At 32.9% G+C, this 25,379-nt stretch overlaps 1 protein-coding gene across 1 annotated transcript in view; it reads right to left on the bottom strand.

Annotated features, from left to right (window-relative positions):
* The window catches only part of LOC116776003 (ankyrin-2-like), a 50,885-nt gene that overhangs the window by 11,533 nt on the left and 13,973 nt on the right, over positions 1 to 25,379 (bottom strand). Inside the window, 46 exon segments of the mRNA XM_061524430.1 lie at positions 58 to 194; positions 298 to 1,017; positions 1,020 to 1,462; positions 1,610 to 4,039; positions 4,121 to 4,244; positions 4,372 to 4,596; positions 4,667 to 4,870; positions 4,873 to 5,458; positions 5,668 to 5,922; positions 6,090 to 6,213; positions 6,215 to 6,300; positions 6,372 to 7,177; positions 7,180 to 7,486; positions 7,576 to 7,739; positions 7,817 to 7,996; positions 8,081 to 8,155; positions 8,158 to 8,220; positions 8,303 to 8,472; positions 9,494 to 9,624; positions 9,699 to 9,911; positions 10,004 to 10,169; positions 10,242 to 10,401; positions 12,513 to 12,720; positions 14,800 to 14,888; positions 15,050 to 15,175; positions 15,248 to 15,408; positions 15,553 to 15,657; positions 16,099 to 16,218; positions 16,329 to 16,349; positions 16,525 to 16,636; positions 16,767 to 16,919; positions 17,028 to 17,199; positions 17,459 to 17,552; positions 17,628 to 17,749; positions 18,133 to 18,276; positions 18,949 to 19,095; positions 19,785 to 19,922; positions 20,002 to 20,100; positions 20,180 to 20,383; positions 20,652 to 20,812; positions 20,913 to 21,019; positions 21,173 to 21,342; positions 22,187 to 22,347; positions 22,545 to 22,710; positions 22,994 to 23,149; positions 23,496 to 23,612. Coding sequence (XP_061380414.1) covers positions 58 to 194; positions 298 to 1,017; positions 1,020 to 1,462; positions 1,610 to 4,039; positions 4,121 to 4,244; positions 4,372 to 4,596; positions 4,667 to 4,870; positions 4,873 to 5,458; positions 5,668 to 5,922; positions 6,090 to 6,213; positions 6,215 to 6,300; positions 6,372 to 7,177; positions 7,180 to 7,486; positions 7,576 to 7,739; positions 7,817 to 7,996; positions 8,081 to 8,155; positions 8,158 to 8,220; positions 8,303 to 8,472; positions 9,494 to 9,624; positions 9,699 to 9,911; positions 10,004 to 10,169; positions 10,242 to 10,401; positions 12,513 to 12,720; positions 14,800 to 14,888; positions 15,050 to 15,175; positions 15,248 to 15,408; positions 15,553 to 15,657; positions 16,099 to 16,218; positions 16,329 to 16,349; positions 16,525 to 16,636; positions 16,767 to 16,919; positions 17,028 to 17,199; positions 17,459 to 17,552; positions 17,628 to 17,749; positions 18,133 to 18,276; positions 18,949 to 19,095; positions 19,785 to 19,922; positions 20,002 to 20,100; positions 20,180 to 20,383; positions 20,652 to 20,812; positions 20,913 to 21,019; positions 21,173 to 21,342; positions 22,187 to 22,347; positions 22,545 to 22,710; positions 22,994 to 23,149; positions 23,496 to 23,612 — 11,022 coding nt within the window.

Below are 25,379 nucleotides of genomic sequence, written 5' to 3'. Positions count from 1 at the left end.
AATAAATACATTATATTATTTAAGCTTAATATAATAACTTAAAATTTCTACAAATACCTCCTTTTCTGGAAAATCATCTGCGTCGTCAAGTGAATCCGTTTTTATTTTCTTAATGTCAAAACTCGAGGTCGGGAGTTTTCCATCAATATCAGAGGTTGGTTCAATAATTTCTAATACTTTTGCCTTGTCCATATCTAAATTAAAATACATCTGATTACTCTTTATATCCAGACACTTTAAATATTTCGAGTTTAAAAAAATATGAGTACATTTTAAATAATAAAAAAAAATCTGTACCTGATTCGGAATCTGTGTAAATTTGTTCCTCTACTTCATCCGGCGAACTTTGAACAGAAAATGTTCGAGATTGTTTTTTCTTGGGCATAATTGCCACTTCACCACTATCTCTTGACAGTGATTTCATAAAAGCGGGTCTTTCTTTAGATACCTTTGTATCCTCAGAAATTTCTGTACTATCTTTCTTTTTCTCCATATGAGCATCTTCCACAACCTTGGATTGTACTAAATAATCTTCAACAGTATGAAGTGCTTCTTCTATTATTGAATCCACAGAAACCTCACCCTGGAGGTCTTGCGGTTTTCCTTCTTCAAAGACTGCTTCTTCAGACGAAGCATCTAAGTCTTCTGAGGCTTGTTTAATAATTATTTCAATATTATCGGCCATTTGCTTCATGGCTGAGTCAGATTTTTTCATTTCTGTTTGAGATTCTTTCTTTTGTGATGTCGCTGGTGATGATATGGTATCAATTTCTATTTTCGAGACTTCTTCTTCCATTTCTATTTCAGATTCAGCGATTCTTTCTAATGAAATAGCAGGACTTATACACGAATGTCTTCTTTCCTCTTTTTGTGGTACTCTTGTGTCATACAATCTCCTCTCAGTTTCCAGTATTTCTTTACTAATAATTTTGACATCTTTTTCATGTATTGGACTTTTTGCTGCTGCGACAATTGTTCCTTTTTGTAGTATATCATCGATTACACTCGTAACGTGATCTTTGTTAGTTCTTTGGTGTCCTCTAGTTTTAAATCCTTAGGAATCGTTTTCTTACTGTCAATATCTAAATCAAATTGGCTTAGCGTGTCAGTTCTTATTTTGCTAATATCAAACTTTGGTGTTGTTATTTTAGATTCGGTTGACTCTTCAATTAAAGTTGACGAATCTGGAACTATAAATGTTTCGTCTTTGTCCTCAGCTGCTCCAACAGTTATTGAACTCTTCAATACTGGTATTGAGACTTCTTGTTTTTGCTCTGGTTTTATATCCGATTCACCAAACTTTTCCTCGCTCATGTCTGATTGAAAAACAACAGACTTGTGTTTAATTTTATCCACCACGGATTTGTCTGTTTCGTGTGATATAATGGTTTGTTGCTGAATTGATTTGATCGATTCTGATACTCTGGTTGACACTGTTCCTCTCCAGATGGATATTTTGTAACTTCAGTTGTGGTCGTCTTAACACTTTCATCGCCTGAAGGACACTGCGTCACCTCAGTCACAATAGTTCTTTTTATTTCCTCACCATTTGGTCCTACTTCTGTTGATGTTTCTGTGGTGGATGATTTCGTTGTTTTATCTTCTAATTCATCTATTTTTGTTTGTACTTCTTGTTCTGGTAATGCTGTTAATTAGTTTTTCAGTATGTTGAATTGATTTGATCGATTCTGATACTCTGGTTGACACTGTCTCCTCTCCAGATGGATATTTCGTAACTTCAGTTGTGGTCGTCTTAACGCTTTCATCGCCTGAAGGACACTGCGTCACCTCAGTCACAATAGTTCTTTTTATTTCCTCACCATTTGGCCCTACTTCTGTTGAGGTTTCTGTGGAGGATGATTTCGCTGTTTTATCTTCTAATTCATCTATTTTTGTTTGTACTTCTTGTTCTGGTAATGCTGTAATTAGTTTTTCAGTATGTTGAATTGATTTGATCGATTCTGATACTCTGGTTGACACTGTTTCCTCTCCAGATGGATATTTCGTAACTTCAGTTGTGGTCGTCTTAACGCTTTCATCGCCTGAAGGACACTGCGTCACCTCAGTCACAATAGTTCTTTTTATTTCCTCACCATTTGGTCCTACTTCTGTTGAGGTTTCTGTGGTGGATGATTTCGCTGTTTTATCTTCTAATTCATCTATTTTTGCTTGTACTTCTTGTTCTGGTAATGCTGTAATTAGTTTTTCAGTATGTTGAATTGATTTGATCGATTCTGATACTCTGGTTGACACTGTTTCCTCTCCAGATGGATATTTCGTAACTTCTGTTGTGGTCGTCTTAACACTTTCATCGCCTGAAGGACACTGCGTCACCTCAGTCACAATAGTTCTTTTTATTTCCTCACCATTTGGTCCTACTTCTGTTGAGGTTTCTGTGGAGGATGATTTCGCTGTTTTATCTTCTAATTCATCTAATTTTGTTTGTACTTCTTGTTCTGGTAATGCTGTAATTAGTTTTTCAGTATGTTGAATAGATTTCACTGATTCTGATACTCTAACAGATACAGTTTCCTCCCCAGATGGATATTTAGTTTTTTCTGTAATAGTAGTTTTTATTCGTTCTTCACCCGATGGGTATTTCTTTTTTTCAGTTAATATAGTTCTTTTTATTTCCTCACCGTTTGGTCCTATTTCTGTTTCAGATTCCGTGGTGGATAACTCGGTCTTTTCATCTCCTTCTTCATCTGACTTTGATATTTTCGGTTCTTCAAATTGTTCCGTGTGTTGAGTACATTTCACTGATTCTGATACTTTAGTTGATATCGTTTCTTCTCCAGATGCATTTTTGGTTACTTCGGTAATAGTGGTTCTAACCCTTTCCTCACCCGAATGACATTTTATGGTCTCAGTTATGACAGTTCTCTTTATTTCTTCTCCATTAGGTCCAGTCTCAGTTTGAATATCGGTGGATGATGTTTTGTTTTCTTCATATTCTGACTCATCAGATTTTAAAAGCATCATATGTAGTCGATCTTCCAAAGTAGATTCCGGTTCCACGTATGGGTAATGTTTGTCTGTTTCTAATTTATCACTTTCTGACGTTGTTGTTAAAACTATATCCTCACATGAAGGCTGTTCAAGAAGATTTTTAACGTCTGATGTCTTTAAAGATTCTGTAAAGGTTTTCGTAATTACGTCTTCTTCAGATTTCTCTGTTAATGGTTTATGTTCTGTCTCAATTATTTTATCGTCTTTAATAATACGTTTTTCTAAAAAACGACTAGATTCCGAAACCTTTGTTGTTGTTTTTTCTTCTCCTGTTGGATAAATTGTGGTTTCAGTCACAGTCGTTTTTGTGATTTCTTCACCTGATGGTGTTATTGTTTGTTCGACTACAGTTGTTGTTGAAATTTTTTCACCTGTTTCCCCTATGACTGTTTCAGTTTGGGAAGAAATAGTTTTATTATCTGTGGTAACAACTGCGTCCTGTATTATATTTTGTTCTTCTTGTATCATTTTAGCATATTTAGTTTCTTTTTCGATTTCTGCGGATTTTTCTGAAGGAATTAATTGTTCAGCTAAAGATTCCACCCGTTCTGATACCTTAACAGAAACATGTTCTTCTCCAGACGGGTAAGTTGTAGTTTCAGTGATTGTTGTTTTAATTATTTTATCTCCCGAGGTCCCTTCTTTGATTTCAATCATAGTTGTAATATTTATTTTTTCACCAGAATCACCTATTTTATTTTCTGTAGTCGATGAGACTTTGTCATCTAATGTGCCAACATCCGATATCATCATTTCTTCAGATCGAACTGATATTTTTTTCATTTCTGTATCCGTACTTGAGGCACATTTTCCTGGATCTGGATCTTCGTGTGCTTTTTCAAGACGGTTATAGTCAGAAATTTGACTAACATCACTTTTGTAAGTTGGCAATTCCTTTTCCTCTGATTGAGTTTCAACTGTTGTATCAATTCCGTCTTCTTTTTTAGCTTGAACAAGGAGTTCACGTTTTAATTGCTCTTCACGTTCGCGCATTAAAAATTGGCTTGTAATTTTTTTATCCGGGATTGAGCTGAAAGTTAGCAGAAAGTTGTTACAATATCACTAATACTTGATTAGAATTCTAGCTACAAAACGTATTCTAAATTCCCACCTCACTTCCGCAATATGTGGCAATTTTGGTACATAATCCATAACGTGATCTTCTGGAAAACCTTCTACATCATCCAATGAGTCCCCGTGACTTAATTTTGCTATTTTAGACGTCTCAGTTTTAGCTGCAATGTTGTTGAAATATATATAAAAATAAGTGTATTAATTTTCTATTTTGGATACAACTATTTTTGAATGTTGCTAAAAATTATATTTTCGTGGAGATATAAATAAATGTTTGGTTAGAAATACCTGGAGATTTAGCTTTCGTATCTCTATCTTGACTACTTTCAACTCTTTCGCGATGAATATCAACATGTGTGCCTTGAGTTCCAATATCATCTTCAGATTCTTCAAATGTGTAATCTCTTGATTCAGTTATACTATGAGCGTCAGAGAGTCGCTTCTCGTCTAATCGTAATTCGCTCACAGATCCTGATCCAACTGATGTTACCGATTGACGTTTAGCTATATCATCTAAAAAAAATACACAAAAATCAAAAAATATTCATTAACAAAATAAATAGTGTAAATTTTTCTTTTTTACCTTTTCCTAAAGGTTCTCCTTTTACTTTAGCTATTTCAACTTTTTCTGTTTCTTTCACTATTTTGTCAATACCTATAGTATCGTCTATAAGAGATTTCTCCAATTTTTCCTCTTTTGCTACATGTTCTTCTTCTGAAGAAGTTTTTTTATCTGTGACGGCATCTTCGGAACTTATTCTGTCAGAAATTCCTTCAGATGACTTCGGTCAGATATTTCTATTTCTCTACTGCTTTCGGATGATATTTTATCCGATACTTCGTCTTTGTCGGATAACCTATCTGTTTCTTCTGCTTCAGTGACAATCACATGAAATTCCTGTTTAGTTGAAGGTATTAGTTCTGATAAATCACTAAGTTTTGTTATAGACACAGATTCAGTTCGCGAATGACGTTTTGGTGTCATTTTTTTGAAAACTATATCCGATTCTTCAGTTTGAGGTGAACCAGAATCTCCCGAATCTTGATGAGTAGACTCCAAAATCTTTGGATCTATCTTTAAAGTCGTAAAACCAATAGATTCTTCAAACTTTTCGTCCCCAAATGCACTACCAGAATCTACAGTCTCTTCATATTCCGCTCGTTCATCAAAATCGGAAGAAGATATTTTTGCTTTTATGTCAGATTGATCTGACTTTAAAGAGTCTGCCTCCGAATGTCGCCTAGAATCGGTATGATCAGATTCTTCTAACGAATCAGAGTAAATTCGCTTTGAAAAGAAACATTCCTGTACTGAATCATCTTCTGGAACAGTTTCTATAAATTGCCTCGCTTTTGCACTTATAACTGGAGATATCTACAAATGAGAATAGAAAACTAGACTTAAATAACTGTTTGATTTCATTTAATTAATATATTAAATAGATATTTTAACGACACGTGTTCCGTGTTTATTAAGACAAAGTATATTAATACAAATATATACATAAATTACAAAAGTTAAACTACTGGAACTTATATTTAGTCTCATAAGACTAGAAGACTAGAATAGCTTACTATTGTAACCTTTTCATCTTCCTTATTTGCTGCAGCAGATGAATGTCCTTGCTTACTATATTCAGTTTCAAAGTTTAAAAATTTAATAGTTTCATCTTTGGCGATTCTTAAAGTTGCATCTTCAACTTGGTAAACTTCTTCAATAATAGGCTTTTCAGATAAAGGTTTATGTGCCGGGCTCATACCCATTTGATCGTCTAGATCAGAAAATTGTGAGGTTTCATCCAAAGAATCACTCCTATGCTTAGATTCTTTGGAATACATCTAAAAATATATATATCCATAGTAATTAAGTTCGTGTAATGCATTTTATTTAAGTTTTTTTTTAATTCTAATCATTCCAGATATCCTCTACTGACAAAAATGCTAACTAATCCTGCCAAATAAATTTTAATATTATGTTGACAATAATATATAATAAATGTTTTTACCTTTGATTCCGTTTGAGATACAAAACTGACGTCTTTTTCAGTACTCTGTTGTAAATCAGCCAGTGAGTCAGTTTTATCAATTGTAGATGGTAAGGTGGATTCTTGAGATAACTTTTGGCCTGTTGTCTTGTGTTTCTGAGACTAATGAGTCAGTCTTAGCTTGTTTACTTAAATCAGACTTTGTGCTGGTTATTGATGGTTGCGATTCAGCCTAGAAAGTAAATTTAATTAATATAGAATTAAAAAGATGTAGAATAATATAGTTTTTTTTATATTTCATACCTTTTCTTTTATTTTCTCTTCCAGTATTACGTCTTTTCCTTCTGTAACCTCTGTAAGTTCTTCCTGGCTGACCTTGAATTTCAATTCTTCTTGTAATTGTTCTCCTATTTTAGGTTCCATTATACTTATAGAATCGTCGTCTTTTTGTTTTTTGTCAGGTTGCTTTTTGTCATCTTTCTTTAACGTAGTTTTTGATACAATAGTATCATGAAAATCAGTTTTTACGAATATTTGTTTACTCTGTTCGAATTTCGATTTCTTATCTTTTTCAATTTTAATAGTTGTTTGTGACTCAGTTTCTGTTTCTGAGTCCGTTGATTTTTTCAAAAATTCACTATCTTCCTCAGATGAAACTTGCACTAATGTTGAATCTGTTCTCATTGTTTTGGGGAATATTTTAGTTTTATCCTCGTACTTGGTCTTAGAATCGAAATGTTGTATGGTTTCTTTGACTGACTTTGCAGTATCAATATTTGCTTCAGTATCTACAATAATTTTTTGATTTTCTATTTGCTTTGATTGCTCTCTGACAAAAGCTTGCGTATATTCAATACCTTGGTCTTGTTCTTGGGTATGTCTCCTTAAAGCTTCTTTAGTAAGTTTGACAGGTTTTGTTGTATCAATTGTAGGCTCACGTAATATTTTAGTTTCATAGGCATTTATTTTGTCTTTTAAAGTGGCTTCGGCTATATCTTTTTGGCTTCCAAACACAAGCCCTGGAGAACTTTCCCCATCATCTAATTTTTCTTCTACTCTAGCGTTGTCGATTTCCTTTTGAGAAATGGTTTCTTTTGTGAATGTTTCTATTTTAATTTCAGTAGTTGTTTAGTTTCGGTTTCAACAGTAATGGATTTTCTTGGTGTTATTGTGACATTTGAGAAGTCACCCGAGGGGAATCTCATAGATTCATTACGCATATGCCGCTGTAAATGCTTAGGTGTTGGTTTAGCTGGTGATGATGGATCATATTTCCTAAATTGATCCGTTCTTTCTGTTTTCACCTCTTCTGTTTTTTCTTTTATAACTTGTTCCCTGTGAATTTCTGTTTCCCTCTCAGTATCAGCATGAACTATTTGTTTCTGTTTTATATGTTCCTTTCTAGGCTCGGCCTTAACCTACATCGATATGATTATTTAGTAACAATTTAGAAACTATTATTTATATAATACGTAGTATAATAATTATTACTATTGACAATACCAACCTGTTGTTCAATATCTTGAAACTTCTTTATATCAGGCTTGATTTGAGTTTTTATTTCAATTATCTCCTCCCGTAATTCCTTTTTCTGTTTAGAAGCTGGGATTTTACTGGAGCTGAGTTTCTTTGTTATCTGCTCCTTTCTTTCAGCCACACTACGCTTGACATCTTTAAACAAGGTAAATGAAGATAAGAAATCATACGTACCAGAATAAAACTCAAAAGAATAAATATATTTTTATTACCTTCATCTTCCTCGCTCTCTTCGCTAGGCGTTGGTGTTCTGTCCATTTCGCTTTTATCTAGTATTGATTTTTCTTCAGGAGAATACTTGGCTTCATCCTGATCTAAGTCCTCTGTGCGTGAGTGTTCTGCGATCTCACTATCGTCATATGTACTCTCTTTTAGTTTATTGTCTTCTTCAGCTTTAAGAAATAAAAATTAATACATTTTTTTGTACAGTTTATGTATCGGTTTGTGAAAGGAGCTATAAAAAATTTGGTTCCTACCTTTATAGGCTTCTATTTCCTCAGAAGCTTGTCTTTCTTGATAAATATTCCTTTGAATACGTCTTTCATTTATAATTCAGATTGCGGTGCAATTATATCGTCTCTTCCAATACGACAAAGCGCAAGTTCTATTGAATTATCTAAAATTTAATTATGTTTAAGCCACATTTTTCACAATATATCCCTTTTTATATAAGTGTCAACAATGGAATATTAAAATACCATGTGCTTTGGTTCCTGATTGAGTCTTCCAAAGTTTAAGCATAAGCTGGGCCTGTTCGGCCGCGGTTATCCTTTTCGCTTGTATTTGATTAACAGTTGCAACACTCACACCGAGTTCGTACGCCAAAGCCACCCAGTCTTTGCCTAACAGGTTACAAATATCTTCGAGTCTACGACAAATTAATATGACGATTAATTTCCGATTGATTTTTAATTACTTCTCATGTAGGACGAACATTAAAATATTAGATACACTCAATTTACACCCACGCTAGTCAGTTCGAATACGTTTTTCTAGTTATAACACATTTTTATTTTATAACTGTTACTTCAGTCTCTAAACGAGCCACAGTAGACAGAGTCACCTCCCTGAATGGGGCTAATCCTGTTATATAGAGAAAATCTTGTTAAGTTTAACCTTGTCTATTTATACAGGGCATATTGCCCATATTCATATACAATCTCTTAATTCATTTATGTTCAATATTGACTGATAGGTCTTCAAAGAGTTATGATATAATTAAAATAACTAATTATACATGAATTATTTATATTATATAATTAGCATAATTTAGCGCCTAAGGTTTTGTCTATATATAAATAAATGACTGTTAAAGACATTTAAATATGTTTTAAATATGCTTTATTCTGTTTACTTATAAGACCAATGAAATTAGATTTATTTAAATAAGTATAACTTAAGTGGCTTAATGTGATAGCAGCGAAATAGGACAGAAAAGATTACCCAAATCTTAGATTTATTGGTTTTATGCGATAGGAGCTAAGAAAAATCAACGATTATGTCCAAAAAACACAATAATATTCTAGGACAGTAACAAGAGGGCATACAACAGTCTTTATAAATGTAGTGTTATATTCGAAACTACGATCACGACTTAAACATTAGTAATAACAATTCCGTTATAAGTTTAATTGGCTCATAAGTATACATAATATTGAAAAGGTGAAAGTATATATAAATCTTACTACTATCGAAAAAAAATATAGTTAGAAATTTTGTCGTCGTTACTGATAGGATACTATGAACTTCGATGGATCCGAAGAATCAGAGAACGTTTAGGTCTTTCAACTTCCTGATACAGTGTTTCTAATTACAATATGAAAATTAAAAAGACCAAAGCAATATTGACGTTATAGTATCTCAATTTAAACTCCAGAGACAACAATTACCTAGGATCTCGAAGCCTCTGCCGCCATATAAGTTCTTGTTCTTCTGTGCGGCGCGGCATCATGTCCATTGGTACTGGTGAGATTCTTTCCACTGGCAAATCATCCGGTACCATGATATTCAGAATAGCGATCTGAAGTGGAAAGCATTTTTTTGCTTTATTTGCAATATTAACTTTGTTGGACTTTTTTATTTTAAAGAACTTACAGGTGTTGGTGATGGTTCCCCTTTTGGTACTTTTGGATCTCTCATAAACTGACATCTGCAGATGGGTTCCAGATCTTGAGTCTTAATCATAACCGGGAAAGCGACACGGTTTTCACGGAAAGCTCGAAACGGTATTGAAAGTTGTTCGCCTGATTTAGCCACAGGAACTAAGTTGCCTCCAAATTCTAGATAGACCGGTTTACCTTCATGTACCTAATGCAATAAAAGCAAATAAGACAATGTTAATATAAATATTAACTATTATTTTGTGTAATATCAGGACAACCCTCCAAATAAAGTTGTACCTCTACGTCACGACTCTTAGCAACTTGGATGAATCTTTCAATTCGCTCCAAGGCTTTGTCTTCTTTATCATCAGTGACACAGAACATGCGAAGCTGCGCTTGACATTCATCAGTTCGTTTCGCGTAAACAACAAATCGTGACATAAACGGAACGTGGATTGCTTCCCTAAAATAAATATAACGATTACAAAAGAATTCCTCTCTCAAATACTTATTTTGCAAAGAGTTGAGGTCCCACCGATATAATTCAGTAGCCATTTTGGTGGCGTCTTCCACATGTCGACAATCAATGAGCCAATAACGTGCAGAGACCGTTGTTGTGAAAGAAACACAATCATTTACGAATGTCAACGGAGTATTTTCAGTCACATCTTCCCAATGCGCCCTGTTGGTTCCACCTAAAGTAATATGAATGTTATGTTTTTCGTAATTATATTTTCGACATTATATTTTTTTACTCCTTTCCATTCTTCTACATCAGCTGTAATGCTTTCTGCCTTTTGTAATATGGTATACATTAATATACATGCAATAAGCGTAATCAATAATATCATTGTTAATCTACTTACTAGTTCATACATAAAAGATTTACAGTTTATATTTAATGTATAATGACACATTAGTTGCATTTAATGTAATTTCTAAGCAGTAGTTTAGAAGAAAATAGGTTAATAAATATAAAAAATAAATAAATAAAATATTTCCAAAACGGCCTATAGCAAACACACAACAAGCAGAGGACAACATACCATAGGAAAAATTATATCGTACCGTGTTGTTGTTAATTTAATGAAAATTGTGATTAAATTGTGGTAATCATTGTTGGTTTTATTTGTCATCAAAGCATTGTGCCTTATTATAATAAAATAAATGATGGTCTAAGTGTTTTCACTGATATTACTAAAAATAGATCTCTCGAAGGACAACCACTGAAAAAATAATGAAACTAAAAGGTAATAATTCCTTTGGAATGGTGATATAATGTAAAAGAAAAGTGTAAAAACAAATCAAAAGATGAAACAGAAAATGAAACTGATAGGCCGTTTTGGAAAATAAATTGATCAGTTCAGAAGCAAAATAAAGATATCTGTCAATATTAAACAGTAAGTAGGATGTGTGATTGTCTTATGTAGCACCAAAGAAAGTAGAAAGAAGATTTCATTACTTAATCCATAAACCGTCATATTGCTTGTGCTGTAACTTTGATCGTAGTGCCGGTATCAAAAAATGCAAATTATCTAGAAGTAGTATTTATTACGTCTGTACTAATCCGAGATCATGTGAGGTAAACTGCGGTGCGTTTTTTTGTATTTCCAGGTTGATTTCTTTACAAGTTTAACACAAAGTGTAAGTGATTCAGTAAAGCAAAACTTTCAGCCCGTGCAAAGAGGAAGAATGTATGAAAGCAAGATATGGAAAAAGCATTCAAGTGAAGGGGGAAAATAACAATGTCCTTGATAACTATATTCATTGAAAACAATTGTAGTATAGAAATAAAAAAAATAATGATTACTCATGGACAAAATAAAACATTAAAGGGATAAAATCAAATTATGGTATAAAATAAAAAGAATGTGAAACTTAACCAACGTTTTGATTTTAACTTTTATAATATGTCTAGTATTTTTTTACCTTCGAGAGATCTTTTGCGATATACCCCTGTTGGTGCGCGTCGGATAGCAGCGTTTAAATTAACGCCACACACGGTGAGCGTGCAACACACACAAACACACGAGAACAAAGACAATGTAGACACGCACAAAACGCACACATAGGTAAATACCCCATTAGCTGCACTGTGTATTTGCTATAAGCGCCATTTTATATTCGATATGGCATTTTATTGTCTTTATAAATGTAACCCTAAGTTGTATATATTTTTTTTTTGAAAATGTCAAGGATAATAAAATAAAACTACTCTAATTAATGTTTCAATTAACATGCTTATCCCATTGTCAATAAGTTTGGGATAATCGGTTCTAATATATCGAGTAATTTCATTTACGTAACTACCTTCAATATAGTCTTTATCCATAGCAGAGAAGAAAAACTATTAACAGCGCTAACTGTATTATGATTTTAACTAACCAAACTATATGATTTTAATAATATAAATATACTATGTATTTCTACGGATCTCATCTTCGTTATATTAAATTCATGGTCGTGATGGCTTACTACATAAAAATTTGTATTGTAATGGAATATCGGTTAAGTACTTATTGAGATGAAGCAGGATATCGATTTACCTAAAATTTTAGCAATCTTACCTTGAAATAACTACATAAATTTATTTAGTACATATATATTTATGTATATAGCGTAATTAAAGCCATACTCCATTGCAACACTTCACAATTACTTTAGCTACTGGAAATATTATCTTTCATGATTTTTTTTTTATTTTTTTTAATATTCAACGGAATACCATGGAATACCTTAATTGCTTCCCGTTACCAAGCTTGTAAGAATTTTATTAGAAAAAAAAAAAACGAAAATTTAAGCATACCTGATATTGAACAAAGAAGTCTCAAGGTTGGCGCTGATGATGTGCTGTATTGATTGGTCATTCCTTGGGTGTGTGGTCTAGGGGCTGGCATGCTGAGGGTTATGGCCTTATGGAATTTTCGCCGTCTTGGCTCTACGGTAACTACAGGTGAAACAGCTACTCCACGACCTAATAGCTTTGCAGTCAATTCCGAGTCTATTATTTGGGCCTGTAAAACAATTTAGAAGGGAACGAATTACAAATAATAAATTAACTTCAAAATCAGATCAATAAATAAATATCTTTTTACCCAAAGACCAAACAAGATTTTAAGGCAAATAAACAGTGAAATTTAAAATAAAAAATACACATAGAATAAAAATGTACTTACTTGGAAAATGTTATATCACGTTAGTTTGTTTTTCTTTTTAAAAAGCTATGCACAGTCATAAAGTTTATTTTGTAAAAAATAAGACAACAACATAGGTGATTAAAAGAGGTTGGTGCACAAATAAGCAAGAATGAACGTATGAAATCACAAGAAAAGCAAAAAAATTATAATCACACAAATTATCTTTCATATAATTCTCACACATGCTGAAGTATAAATGCAGATTCTAGCCCAACAAAGCTTGGAAGATAAAAAAATATGCAAAAAAAAATCCTCATCATGCACATCTCATTTGGTCTTTAGGAAATAAGGATTCGCAAAAAAACAACACATAAATTTTAGCGTTTTATAACACTACATTACCCAATAAATTTAGCAATTCTTAAAAATACACACTACCTAACAATACGCCACACCTGTGATACCACGCCAACAATGTATACAGTATGTAAAATATATAATGTTATACAAGAAAGAATTTATATTATAAATATGGGAACCGCATGCGATCTCACCTAAAGACCAAGAGAACACAATAACGCATTTCATTTATATGCTGTGTGAGAAATTATTTCTAGTGATTTCATTATTCATAAAAGCTTACATTAAAAACAAAAAATGTTTATTTTAAAAATTTTATTCGTTTTTTCGTCTACAGGTATTTTTAAGTGAACTAAATTTATTGGGTATATTAATCAATTGCAGTATCGCATCTAATATCATCCTTAAATACTAATAATGGTAACTGTTTCTTGTCCATGTGAGATTAATATATCTTTGAATGTCTCATACAGTCTACTACTAGCTTCTTGGAAGTCGCAATAATAAAGACAAAGCGGAGCAAATGTTAGGTACTTATCTAAACTCATCATACGCGAATACATATCTTAATTTATTGTCAAGGTGATAAGATAATTGAAATTTTTTTTTGGTATACATGTAATTTTTACAAAAGATTCAATATTTTCACTGCCAATAACTCACTTCATCGAGAACTACATTTATTGCTATACAAGTCTGTGTCACTTAAGTTTCTCACACGTATAATCCGTAAAATACATAAAAATATGTTTGTATATGTTAAAATATTCTTCTGTTATAACAATATCGAGATCGTTTTGGTATAGAACTTAATATAACAATAAAAACATTTGGCATCTATATTTGTACTTGAGGCTGTATGGCAATGGCGTTATAGTGGAACACAATATTTTGGCATATAAACGAATAAGCACTTTTAACCTATAAATAAGCATAGATTGGACTCAATATTAAATAATTTTTTTAGATCTAAGTATTTTTATAAAAACAGCTTATTCTCTAAATTATGAACTTCATTCTAACGTGATTAAACTATTTCTCAACAGTTTGTAGAGAGAAAATTCATATGACTTCTAAAAACACTAAGATATATATCTGTTTTAATTTTTCTTTCATATTACAGATTCTATAACATGTTCAGACTTTAACAAATATCTGATAATATTGATATTACCCGTTAAGTCTTTCATTATATACTTAATGTATTCAGGAATTGGTGAAAAGACATTAATTTTATTAGAAAATTTTTAAATCTAATCGTGTTATCATAAGCCTGTGTAGACCGACTTCGTCAGATAAATGAATATTATAAAAATACTGCTAATATTCATTAATACTGTTAAGAATACTGTCGTTGACCAAATGAAATAAAATGATTCCTTAACAACTAATCGCTTCAATCACTTTTTTACGTTTTAACTATTTGGATATTCATGAACGATTCGATTTTCTTGGACATGAACACAATCATTTGGCTTATCCCGAGAGGAAATACTACCATATTAAGGAGAAACGTTTCTTTTTGGAAACATTATTTACGGTTATTTTTTTCAAATTTATATCTTTAACTCCCTTGCGTGGTTTGAATAGATTTACCTGAAGGCCTACTTTAATCTTCTTGGTCAAAGCTCCCTGTGGGAACACTGCTTGTACTTGAGGCACAACTGAACTGGATACCATGCCACCTAAAATTTAACAATTAGTTGGATTAATTTTGTGTATTCCTTTTTCAAAGAAATAAATGTAACTGGCGTTAGAATCTATTACTTTGTTTACAAAAAATGGGTATAATTTTTAATATAGGTAATGGTGGTGGTTTGCAACACAAAGGTTCTTTCATAATCACCTTCAGGTCCTATGGCATGCACCTCCTGTCTGATGCGGGAGATGACCGCGAAGTATTGAGGGAAGTCGTGTGTTAGGATGCGAGTAACCCTTGGAGCGTCCCAGCACTTTTCATCTTCATTAGTTTCTGGCAATTTTATAAGATTTAATTAAAACGAAGCTGTCCTTTCATTCCGTATATTTTTCTCAATGTAGCTACCTTCAATCTCAAGTGTCTCATGCAGTATATCCTGGACTACATCATCAGTAGCATCGGCGTTGTGTTCACGCCAACTGGTTCCATTGTCTGAACGGAGAATCACGATTTCACGTTCTTTACCACGGAGCGATGCGTAGTGGGGTACTTCTAGGATTACTGGCCTGGGTTGAATATTATTATTATTTATAAGTAGAGCAGTGTATTTTCTCTTGAAAGATATTTAAAAAATGAGGAATATTAATGGACCAAAGTCCTGTAAATATCTTAAGAGGAAACAGAGTTTTAATATCAAATGATTTTCATACCCTAAAAACTTTGCTGATACCGGACCCATTTCCAAAACTCTTGAAGCAAGTGCCTCTCCCTCCATCAGAGGTGGCATATGGTTGATCCGAGATGGTTTTAAATATCTGTAATAAATAACAACTTCATAAGTTTACCACCAGCAAGTCTGTATCTATTTTTTAGGAATCTAAATTAAATTATTGGTATTATATATTTTTTTGTCTATGGACCTCATTTCTTTTATCAGTAGATTACATAATCATTGCCTTAGTTTTTCTATGATCTTGTTATAATATTTGCGACTACTAGGAGTTAGAAACCGGTTTGTATTGTGGCATCTAAATTTTAGCAGATATAAATTTCAAATGAAACTATAATTTCGGTTTTAATTACTTCAAATTTTTCGACTATTTTGCTGTAACTGTGATTGAGGGCAGATAAATTGAAAAAGGGTATCTGTTACTTTTTTGTCCTCTACCTCCAAAGATTACTTGGAGAGAATGAAAAAAATTGCGTAACAAAACCCGAAAATATATATGTAGTTTTATTTTAATAATAAAACTCACCGGCAAGTGATTCTAGTTGGCTGTTGAGCAGATAAAGGCGGGACGATGACTCTCACTCCACCACCACGGCAGCCGCGGAGCGCACCTCCACGTGCGTCTACCAGGAATGAAACCAGGAAACTGCAACGTGAAAAATTCGGTTAAGGTATTGATTCTATTCAAATGTAATATAAATTCCTATATTACAAAAAATATGATTCAATAATTTCATACAAACTTGACACACTTACTTTTTCCATTGTAATTTTTTCCTGTTGATCACAATCCAGATTGCATGAGGAAAAATTCATATTAATCGTGTAGCCAAAAATTCTGAAAGTGTTGAGCAAATAATAAGGAAAGTTTACTTGAAATTTTTATCACGTTCTTAAAGATTTGGAATAAATATATTTATGCCCATATTATGTATCAAAAGTGGACACTGACTTGGGTAGGGTGGGATCCACATTATAGCAGTAGCCTTCAGGAGCTGCGCTGTAGCGACTCACACTCTTCACGACCACTTCTTGGGTTTGGTAGGGCATACCATTGACTGATCCTACAAAAAGAATATTGAATAATATTGTTAGGCGAGGTTAGAGATATCAACCAAAAATATATTTTTTAATACATATATACTATATTTTTATAAGGAAAAGAATTATAAACAATGATAATAATTGTCCAACCTTGGGATATCTCCATAATATTTTTGTGACTCATAGCGGACTCTGTACGTTCGTCCTTGGTGACGTCTATTGGCAAAGAATCATCACCTAGAGATTTCATGTCGTCTGCGGTAAGATATCGATACGGCTGGTCGTTGAGGATCGTATCTTCCCCTATAATATATTAATTTGAATCATAATTTATTTTTTAAACATCTGTTTCTAGAACATAAATTTTCATTACTTAAATTACTATTTATGTATAATTAAGATAAATCCTACCTCCTTCCTCTTCTGAATCTGACATAAAAGTTTCCAGCATGGTTTCTGGGGCGACCACTTTATACTTGTCCTGAGATGCGGGAGCTATTGAGGGTTCAGAAACTTCCTTAAGGGTCTCCATTACTGTGACGTAGCCGAGCTTAGACGCTATGTCGAGAGGAGTTTGACCATTCTGTTAAAAAAAAATAAAGTATTAGACTAGATATAAAAGTTGTAAGTGATTTTTTAATGTAATGTTAATGGAAGCTACATGAGAAGTTGGTCCATTTAATGAAAGGTGCATATATATGACTCTAGGAATTAAAGGAATAGAGGATGGAATAAGTATGGACTAATTAAAAAGGGAAATGAGAAATTTGTATTATATTCATCATCATTTAGATTTCATTATTTTGTAATTGATTGAACAGAATTATACTATCATCACATACCGTAGTAATAGCATTTGCGTCAGCTTTATGCTCCAGCAAAATGTTGACGATATTAATGTGGCCTTGTTGAGCAGCGTGGTGTAGGGCAGTATATCTGAGAAGAGAAACAATTTGGCTATACACATGAAATATCGTGGTATGAAAAGTCATTTGGTATTAAAAATTATACCCATGGGTAGTCTCCGCTTTGACAGACGCGCCATTCTCAAGCAGATATCGCACCATGTTGGCTTGCCCATAATGACTCGCTATGTGCAATGGTGTGTAACCGCCCTTAGTGCATATATCCACCTGAAAGACCAGACAAAATAATCCTTTTACTACGAAACTTAAAGAGTTTTTTTTTATTACTACAAGTGGAAAGAGGAGAAACATAAGCAATATCATAGTTACATTTTCAATTAAGCATTATATTAATAGTCATATATAAGAAAATATAAATAATACTGGCAAAATTACAAGAAGATAGTTTCAATTAAACCTTCCGAAATTGTTAACCAAGACAAAACAATTTATTGAATGCTACAGATAAATTTAGTTGACTTAAAAAATATTTTAAATAAAATTACAAAGATTTGAGGTGAGCAAGATAAATTAAACGAAGCAAAAATTAATAACTGACTTCAAAAACAAATTTCTCTATCTAAGAGTTTATAATATATAGCGCATGTTACCTCAGCGCCGTTCTTAAGCAAAAGTTGTGCAACAGGCACTCGATCTTCTTGTGCAGCTAGATGAAGCGCTGCGAGTCCATTCTTAGACTGCTGACCAGCATCCGCTCCGTGCTCCAACAACAAGGAGCACATCTCCGTGTGTCCCTTTAAAGTGTGTTTAATACTATTAATTACAATGATACGTTTACGAGTATTACACACAGACTTAAACGTCTACTAGATGGCGCATGACTTATGGTCCGCTAGTTTGAGAGAGTTGATAATACCATTACCACATATAGCGCCATCTATATTTTTTTGCGAAAAGTGTTCTGTTAGATACGCGCCTTACAGCTTGTATTGCCTAAAAGTTGCACAAGATGGCGCTAAAAATTCGGAGACCAAGACAAGATATACTTACATAATACTTAATAATAACTTTTACACTATACAAGATTTCGTACGATACAAGAACTGGTTATATTTATCACCATTGATATCATTTCTTAGGTTCTAATCAGACATATAGGACATAATTAGTTTACTTATATACTACAAAAGAGCATATTTTCAAAATGTTCAGCCAACTGTATGTTATGGAAATTTTATGAATTTTTACGTCAAAAAGGATAAATGGTTAAAGATAAGAAAATATATATATTTCTGCTTTCAAATATCAGATGACATTTTAGGGGATAAAATCTTTGGTACTAGATATGAATAAATTGGACTGGATCTTCCTATAGATTTATCATAATACTTTGATGAAAAAGTCTGCTTCGTGTCGGCTGTTAATATAATATATTACGGGTTAATCCATGTAACTTAGGGTCAAACCTGTTGAGCAGCAAGATGTAAAGGTGTAAAGCCCGCCTTAGACTCGGCATTGGTAAGTGCTCCATATTCGAGCAAAGTCGCTGCTGTTTCCATCTGGTTCTTACGAGACGCGATATGAAGTGGTGTATGTCCATTCTTAGCTACCGCCTAAAAATATTTTGAGATGATAACTTGGTGGTGGCGGTATAATGTATTAAGAAAAGATAACCAACAAAATATTTAAACTAAAAATTTTCATCTCCAAAGACCTACAAAGACTACACGACATGACGTTTCCTTTAAGACTATCGGCCACAAAGCATGTTTCATATTATTTGTGTATTCTTTTGTTCCTAATTTAATTTAATAAGATTTTCTTTTATTCTTTTAATTATAAAATTAAATGCCGAATCTTGCAATTTTTCTCGTCATTATTAATACAAATGACGTTTTTGTATTTCAACCTATTTGCTTAGTCCAAGTTGGCATCGTCACACTATATACGGACCGATAACAATTTTTCTTTCATTAATTTTCGTAATATTTTAGTTTATTGAATAAAAGAATGGAAACTCTTCATAAATGTTGTAAGACCACGCAAACTGGGACTGAATCCTTTACAATAAATATAATTAAATAAATTAATATTATATAATTCTCAATTTTTTATTGTTGAGTAGGACTAATTAAAATACAACTTTAAAAAAAAGTTTTAATTAGTCCTTCTAGGTTAAGTTAAGTTTCAGTTAAATGATCAATACTAAATTAAGGAAGAACTACTGTGGGCCTTTAAGATAGATAAGAGAAAAATCTTAATTATTTATATTGAAAATCTATCAAAACGTTTCTTTTTGTACCTTAGCATCTGCTCCCTTCTCTAGTAGCGTATTAGCAACAGCCTGTTGGTCATACTGCGCTGCCACGTGCAATGGTGTCATGCCGTTCTTGCCCGCCTGATCCGGGGAAGCCCCGTGAGCAAGCAGAAGATTCGCTACCTGGCAGAATACATAAAGAAAAGTTAGACATTTATGAGAGCTACATTGATGTTGAAAATTATAAGAAAAAAAAAATTACCTTCAGGTTACCGTATTTGGCAGCAAGATGTAATGCCGTGAATCCTTTTTTGGTGGTAGCAGTTAAGGGAGCGTTGTGTTCAATCAACGCGGCTGCCACCTGGCCATATAACAAAAAGTACATAAACACACATATATTTAAAATTAAAGATATCCTGTCCTCGAATACTACAACTTACGTCATGGTTATGCTGTTTAGCAGCAATGTGCAATGCGTTGTAATGATCAGCAGTCATGGCTCTGACGTCCGCTCCATGCTGCAGCAAGAGCACAGCAATATCCACGTTGCCAAGACGAGATGCAATATGAAGTGGGGTCTGTCTCTCACGTGCTTTCGCTTCTACTGCCGCCCCGTTGCGCAACAGGATGCGAATTATGTCCGTCTATGGAAAAAGATAATACACATAGATACATGATATACGAGTGATTTGCAATGTATCAAAAATATATAAATGAAATGAGAATTTCTTTTATTAAGGACGTAAATATCAACATTTTTATCATCATTACTTTTCATGGAACAGTTACATGGAAGCACACAATTTTGCATATCAGTCAGGCTAAGTGATGTTAATAAAATATTGTTTTTACTATTATTTAATTATTGACAAAGTTTATTGAACATTTAAGACTTCTCAAATAAATGCGCACCTGATTAGCCCTGGCAGCTAAATGCAAAGGTGTCTCTCCCCTAACTGTTGGAACGTCAGGGTTAGCTTCATGCTGAAGAAGGTAGATTACAATATTCATGCAGCCCATGAAAGATGCGACGTGAAGAGGAGTTAGGCCTGATTCAGTTGTTGCTTGGATACCTGTGCAAAATAGATCGATTATGAAAAAAAATCCATAGAACAGAGATTAGATATGAACTGTACATGTTTTTATTGCGATTTTTAGTTACATAATACTTACTCGCTCCATATTTTAAGAGAAGTTCCACAACCTTAATCCTATTCTTTTTGCAAGCAATGTGCAGAGGTGTAAAACCATTCAGAGCCCGTGCGTTTGCATCGGCATTCCTAAAAAACAATTACAATCACTTTAAAATCTACATTATGTAATATTTGCTTACTTTTGCATTCGCTTTGATAGGGTTCTGACAGATAAAAACACTATGAATTGTATATAAAGCATATAGTCAAGACTGATTGCCTTTATTTCAAAATTCTTACCTATCCAGAAGCAGCTTAGCGACTTTCGCATGCCCACAATGAGCAGCGACATGCAGGGCGGTGAGATAATCCACTGTGACGTCATCTACAGGTGCCCGTCGAGAAAGCAACACGCGAGCGGCTTCAGAATGGTCACCCTGGGCAGCCATATGCAGTGGCGCTAGACCATTCTATGGAGAGATATTACATTCCTATAATCTAGTAGAACTATTGTTTAAGGTAAAAGATCGTTTTAAGTTGAGTATTGTATTTAAGTAACAATATTGCTACAAAATATAGACTTTTATTCATCTTTAAATGTTTAAGTTAACAAGCAAATAACCGAAGGAATCCTTATATGAATTTATTTGATATCGTTTATTGTTAAACTGAGTTATTAAACCTAACTGAGCATTTCTCCTGAGTTGATATATTTTGAAAAGTTACAGGAATTGACCGCTCATATTTAGACGTTAGTGAAGAATTTATGTGGGATTTTCAGCTGACATAGAATGATAAAAATTGTTAAAGAGCAATGTCATATAGTTCTTGTGAAGGAAGAAATATCCAAATCTGTTTTTAGAACGCTAGGATTGAAAATAGACTCGGTTTTTGTTTTTTAAACTTGAGTTTTTTTGTAACATTTTGATATAATAAGAAATCTATAAAATCTTAAATGACGATGTTGTGGTTAGCTCCATAAAATAAATATTTCTTTTTCATAATTCTGATACATTTAGCAATCAATCTTATTGCTGTTGATCTCACTTAAAAGGAAACGATGATGGATTAGGTTTGCATTATATTACGCGAAGTGCTCTAGAACGGTACAATTAAAATATGCTATTATAAAAAAAAATATTAAATGCTATTTTTAAGTATGGTTTTTGGTACTCTAAATGTATGACTAAGAAACTAACTTCTTTTTAATAGTAGAAATTTGTTTGGTTTAAGGAATTCTATTAAAATTTCCTTGCATTTTTGCTAAATAAAATCCATTAAATCTAAGAATCAGGTCTTTTCCATTAAACATACCTTACTCTTGCTAGTTATGGGAGCACCTCTATCTAACAAGGCTTCAACGACTCTCTCATGACCTGACCTAGCCGCGCAGTGTAATGGTGTCAGGCCATCACGGGTCCTTGCTTCCACATTAGCGCCATTGTCGCAGAGCAGAGATACCATATTGTCTTTTCCTAATAAGCCGTAAGGAGGATTAAAATAGGCTTTGATATTTGAAAACAAATACTGTAGTTCACAGGGGTATTGTTTTATTACTGTTTAAATCATATTTCAGTGTAAACTTCATAAAAATTTAAGTAAAACTTGTTCTATACATCTCGCTTGAACTATTTTACGTAATATTTTTACATCATCTAACTTTATCACTTACCCCATTTAGCGGCCACGTGGAGTGGACAGATGTTGTGTTTGGCGGCGCAATTGACGTCAGCACCTTTAGCCAAAAGCAGCCGGGCAACGGACTCATTGCCATAATGAGCGGCAATGTGGAGGGGGGTGAATCCGGATTTAGATGTCACGTCTGGATTATGTTCATTCTGACGAAAATATATTGCGCTGATCATATGTGGTATGTGTATTAAACAATAATAACAGCTCATTCAGCCTTTACAGCAATTTCGAAGCTTATACTACAGATCTGAATTCTATGAATTTTTATATAATATGTGTAACTTATTTAAGATAACAACTAATACAATTTAAGTCTTACATCCAATACTAATATTTTATTTAAAAATAAATATTTATACTTTTTTCAAGGACATATAGGTATACCAATATTTGCAGAAAATTCCTTAGGGCCAATCATTTGCAACCCACCTCGAGTAATAAATTTGCAGCCTTGACATCGTCTTTCTTAGCAGCTATATGTAGCGCTGGCAGACGAACTCGACCACGCGTGTCAGCCTCGAGGAGTACAGCTACCACCTTCTCATGACCCTGCTGCATCGCAACAGCCAGGGGGGTGAAGCCGTCCTATTTACAAAGTAAGAGGCCTATTAGCTTTGTTATATATTAATGTCATGAATACTTAATAATAAGGTTATCGATTTCTTCTTTTTTGAGAATTTATGAGAGTTTCTTAAATGTTCGCTCAGAAAAAATATTAACAAATTACGATAAAATAATATATTTAAAAAAAAGTTTTTTTGAGTGTACTTATGATGTGTCAAAAATTTTTTTGTTCGAATAAAGTGTTTACTTATATTTATATAATTTTTTTCCTTTTTCAAAAGCTATGCTGAAAAGAATTTTTTTTTTTTTTTGCGAAAAAGGGAATTTAAATTAAGAACACATGTATCAGAAATATATTAACTTTTACCTCAGTGGCCAAGCTTTGGTTGGCGCCATTAGCGAGCAAGAATTTAACCACTCCATCGTGGTTTTCCTGCGCCGCCATATACAATGGTGTAAAACCATTTTGGGATTGTATGTTGACCTGTAACAGTCATATATATTACTATGGATTATCAACCAAATACACCGTACCATTATCATCCAAATACACCGTAAAAGTATTACTTATTTGATAACCAGATTGTTTTGATAGTTTATGTATACAGATGGACATTTCAAGAAAGCATAACAATATTGTTATATAACATAATATTATTCATATTTGTATGCTATAGGAGTTTTTGATCCCGCGTCAAAAATTTATGGTTTTTGTAAATACAAAGTCCTTACGCTTACATTGTTGATTTAGTTCAACTGGTTACTTCAGCATAAATAATTATTCCGCAAACAACTAGCCCAGAATGTTATTGTCGAAGAAGAGCCATTATAAAGTTGAGTTAGCTATATTTGAGAAACAACACAATTTGAATTCATTAGAAACAAATTGAAAAAGGAAAAAAAGCTTTAATAATCGCACTAATTCAGTTTAGTATATTAACAAATTAATGACATTATGCTAGTTGCATTATTCAGTCGTCATAATAATGAGGGTAGTTTAAAAAAGTAATACTCGTGATAAAGAAATTGTTCTGTACTGTCCGAACGGTGATTATACCCAAGAGAAGCAATCAAAAAGAAGAATCTTAAGAATATGATGGTATTATAAGTAGCAATGAGTGTTTTGTTAGCCAATGCTAGCGTCACATACTATAGCTTCCTAAATTCTGCATGACGAGTACAGTTAACAATTGCAATTTTAATTAACAGTTGCAATAACGTTAAAAACAATTTGGCTTATCCCAAAGGAACCTAAACTGGTAAATGATATACCTTTTATTATGACAGTTTATGTATGCTTATTTGTTACTCCCTTTATAAAATTCGTATATAAGGACCCTGTACCAGTGAATATTTATTACATCGAGTAACATGAAGTAGGTAAATGTACCCACTCCGTGCCATAAATAATGAGGTTCAACATTTCCAATAAATGTCTCACCATATCGGATAAACATTCAAAAAGTATATTAACAAAAGCTCGCATCATAATATAGGTCTGTTGACATTTCGTAACAATTTGCACTCCTTTTACTTCTACACTTTGTTAAAGAATTTTGACCCAGTTAAAAGTCATTCAATCGAAAATTGAGTCAAAATTTATGTATATTCCTTTCATGAAAATCAAATTTGTCTTAAAGTAATAAATGCTGATATTTCATCTTTTAAATTAATTCAGGCGTTCCCGGGCTGTGTCTACGGTTTGAATTGAATTTCGTATGTTTTTATAAATGTATGTCTTATATAGTATTTTAACTTAATAATAAAAAATACTATAGTATCTAACAGTTCAATGATATTTGATAAGAAACAGTATTGCATATATACATTATAAGATAATACTATGTTAGTTTGGTCTCTTTTTTCTTTTTTTGTATAAGGCTTAAGCAGTATTTTGAATTTTGGTTTGAATTGCTTACTTTTATGTGTCTGTTTTTATTCGAACAAATTTTGGGGAGTAAGCCTATCTTACAAAAGGTTTACAAGTAAAGCTTACCCTATGCTTAAAAAGGGACGCACGTCACAATGACTCCAGAATGAGTCAGAGCTTCGAACAATAGTACTTAATTGCTAAATATCTAAATGATACAGACTTTACTTGGTAGAAGAGTAAGCAATAAATAATAACTTCAGAAGTTCGATCCAATTCCGCTAAATGAGATTGATAAATGAGGCGAAGAGACATTTCAAAGTTTCCTTGTTTATTTCCAGAAAACTTATTTACTTATTTACTTCATAGAATAATTTTTCG

Source organism: Danaus plexippus, chromosome 24, assembly GCF_018135715.1.
Source record: "Danaus plexippus chromosome 24, MEX_DaPlex, whole genome shotgun sequence".
Taxonomy (NCBI): Eukaryota; Metazoa; Arthropoda; class Insecta; order Lepidoptera; family Nymphalidae; genus Danaus; species Danaus plexippus.
The sequence above is the reverse complement of the archived record's forward strand: the minus strand, read 5'-3'. Positions and strand labels throughout refer to the sequence as shown.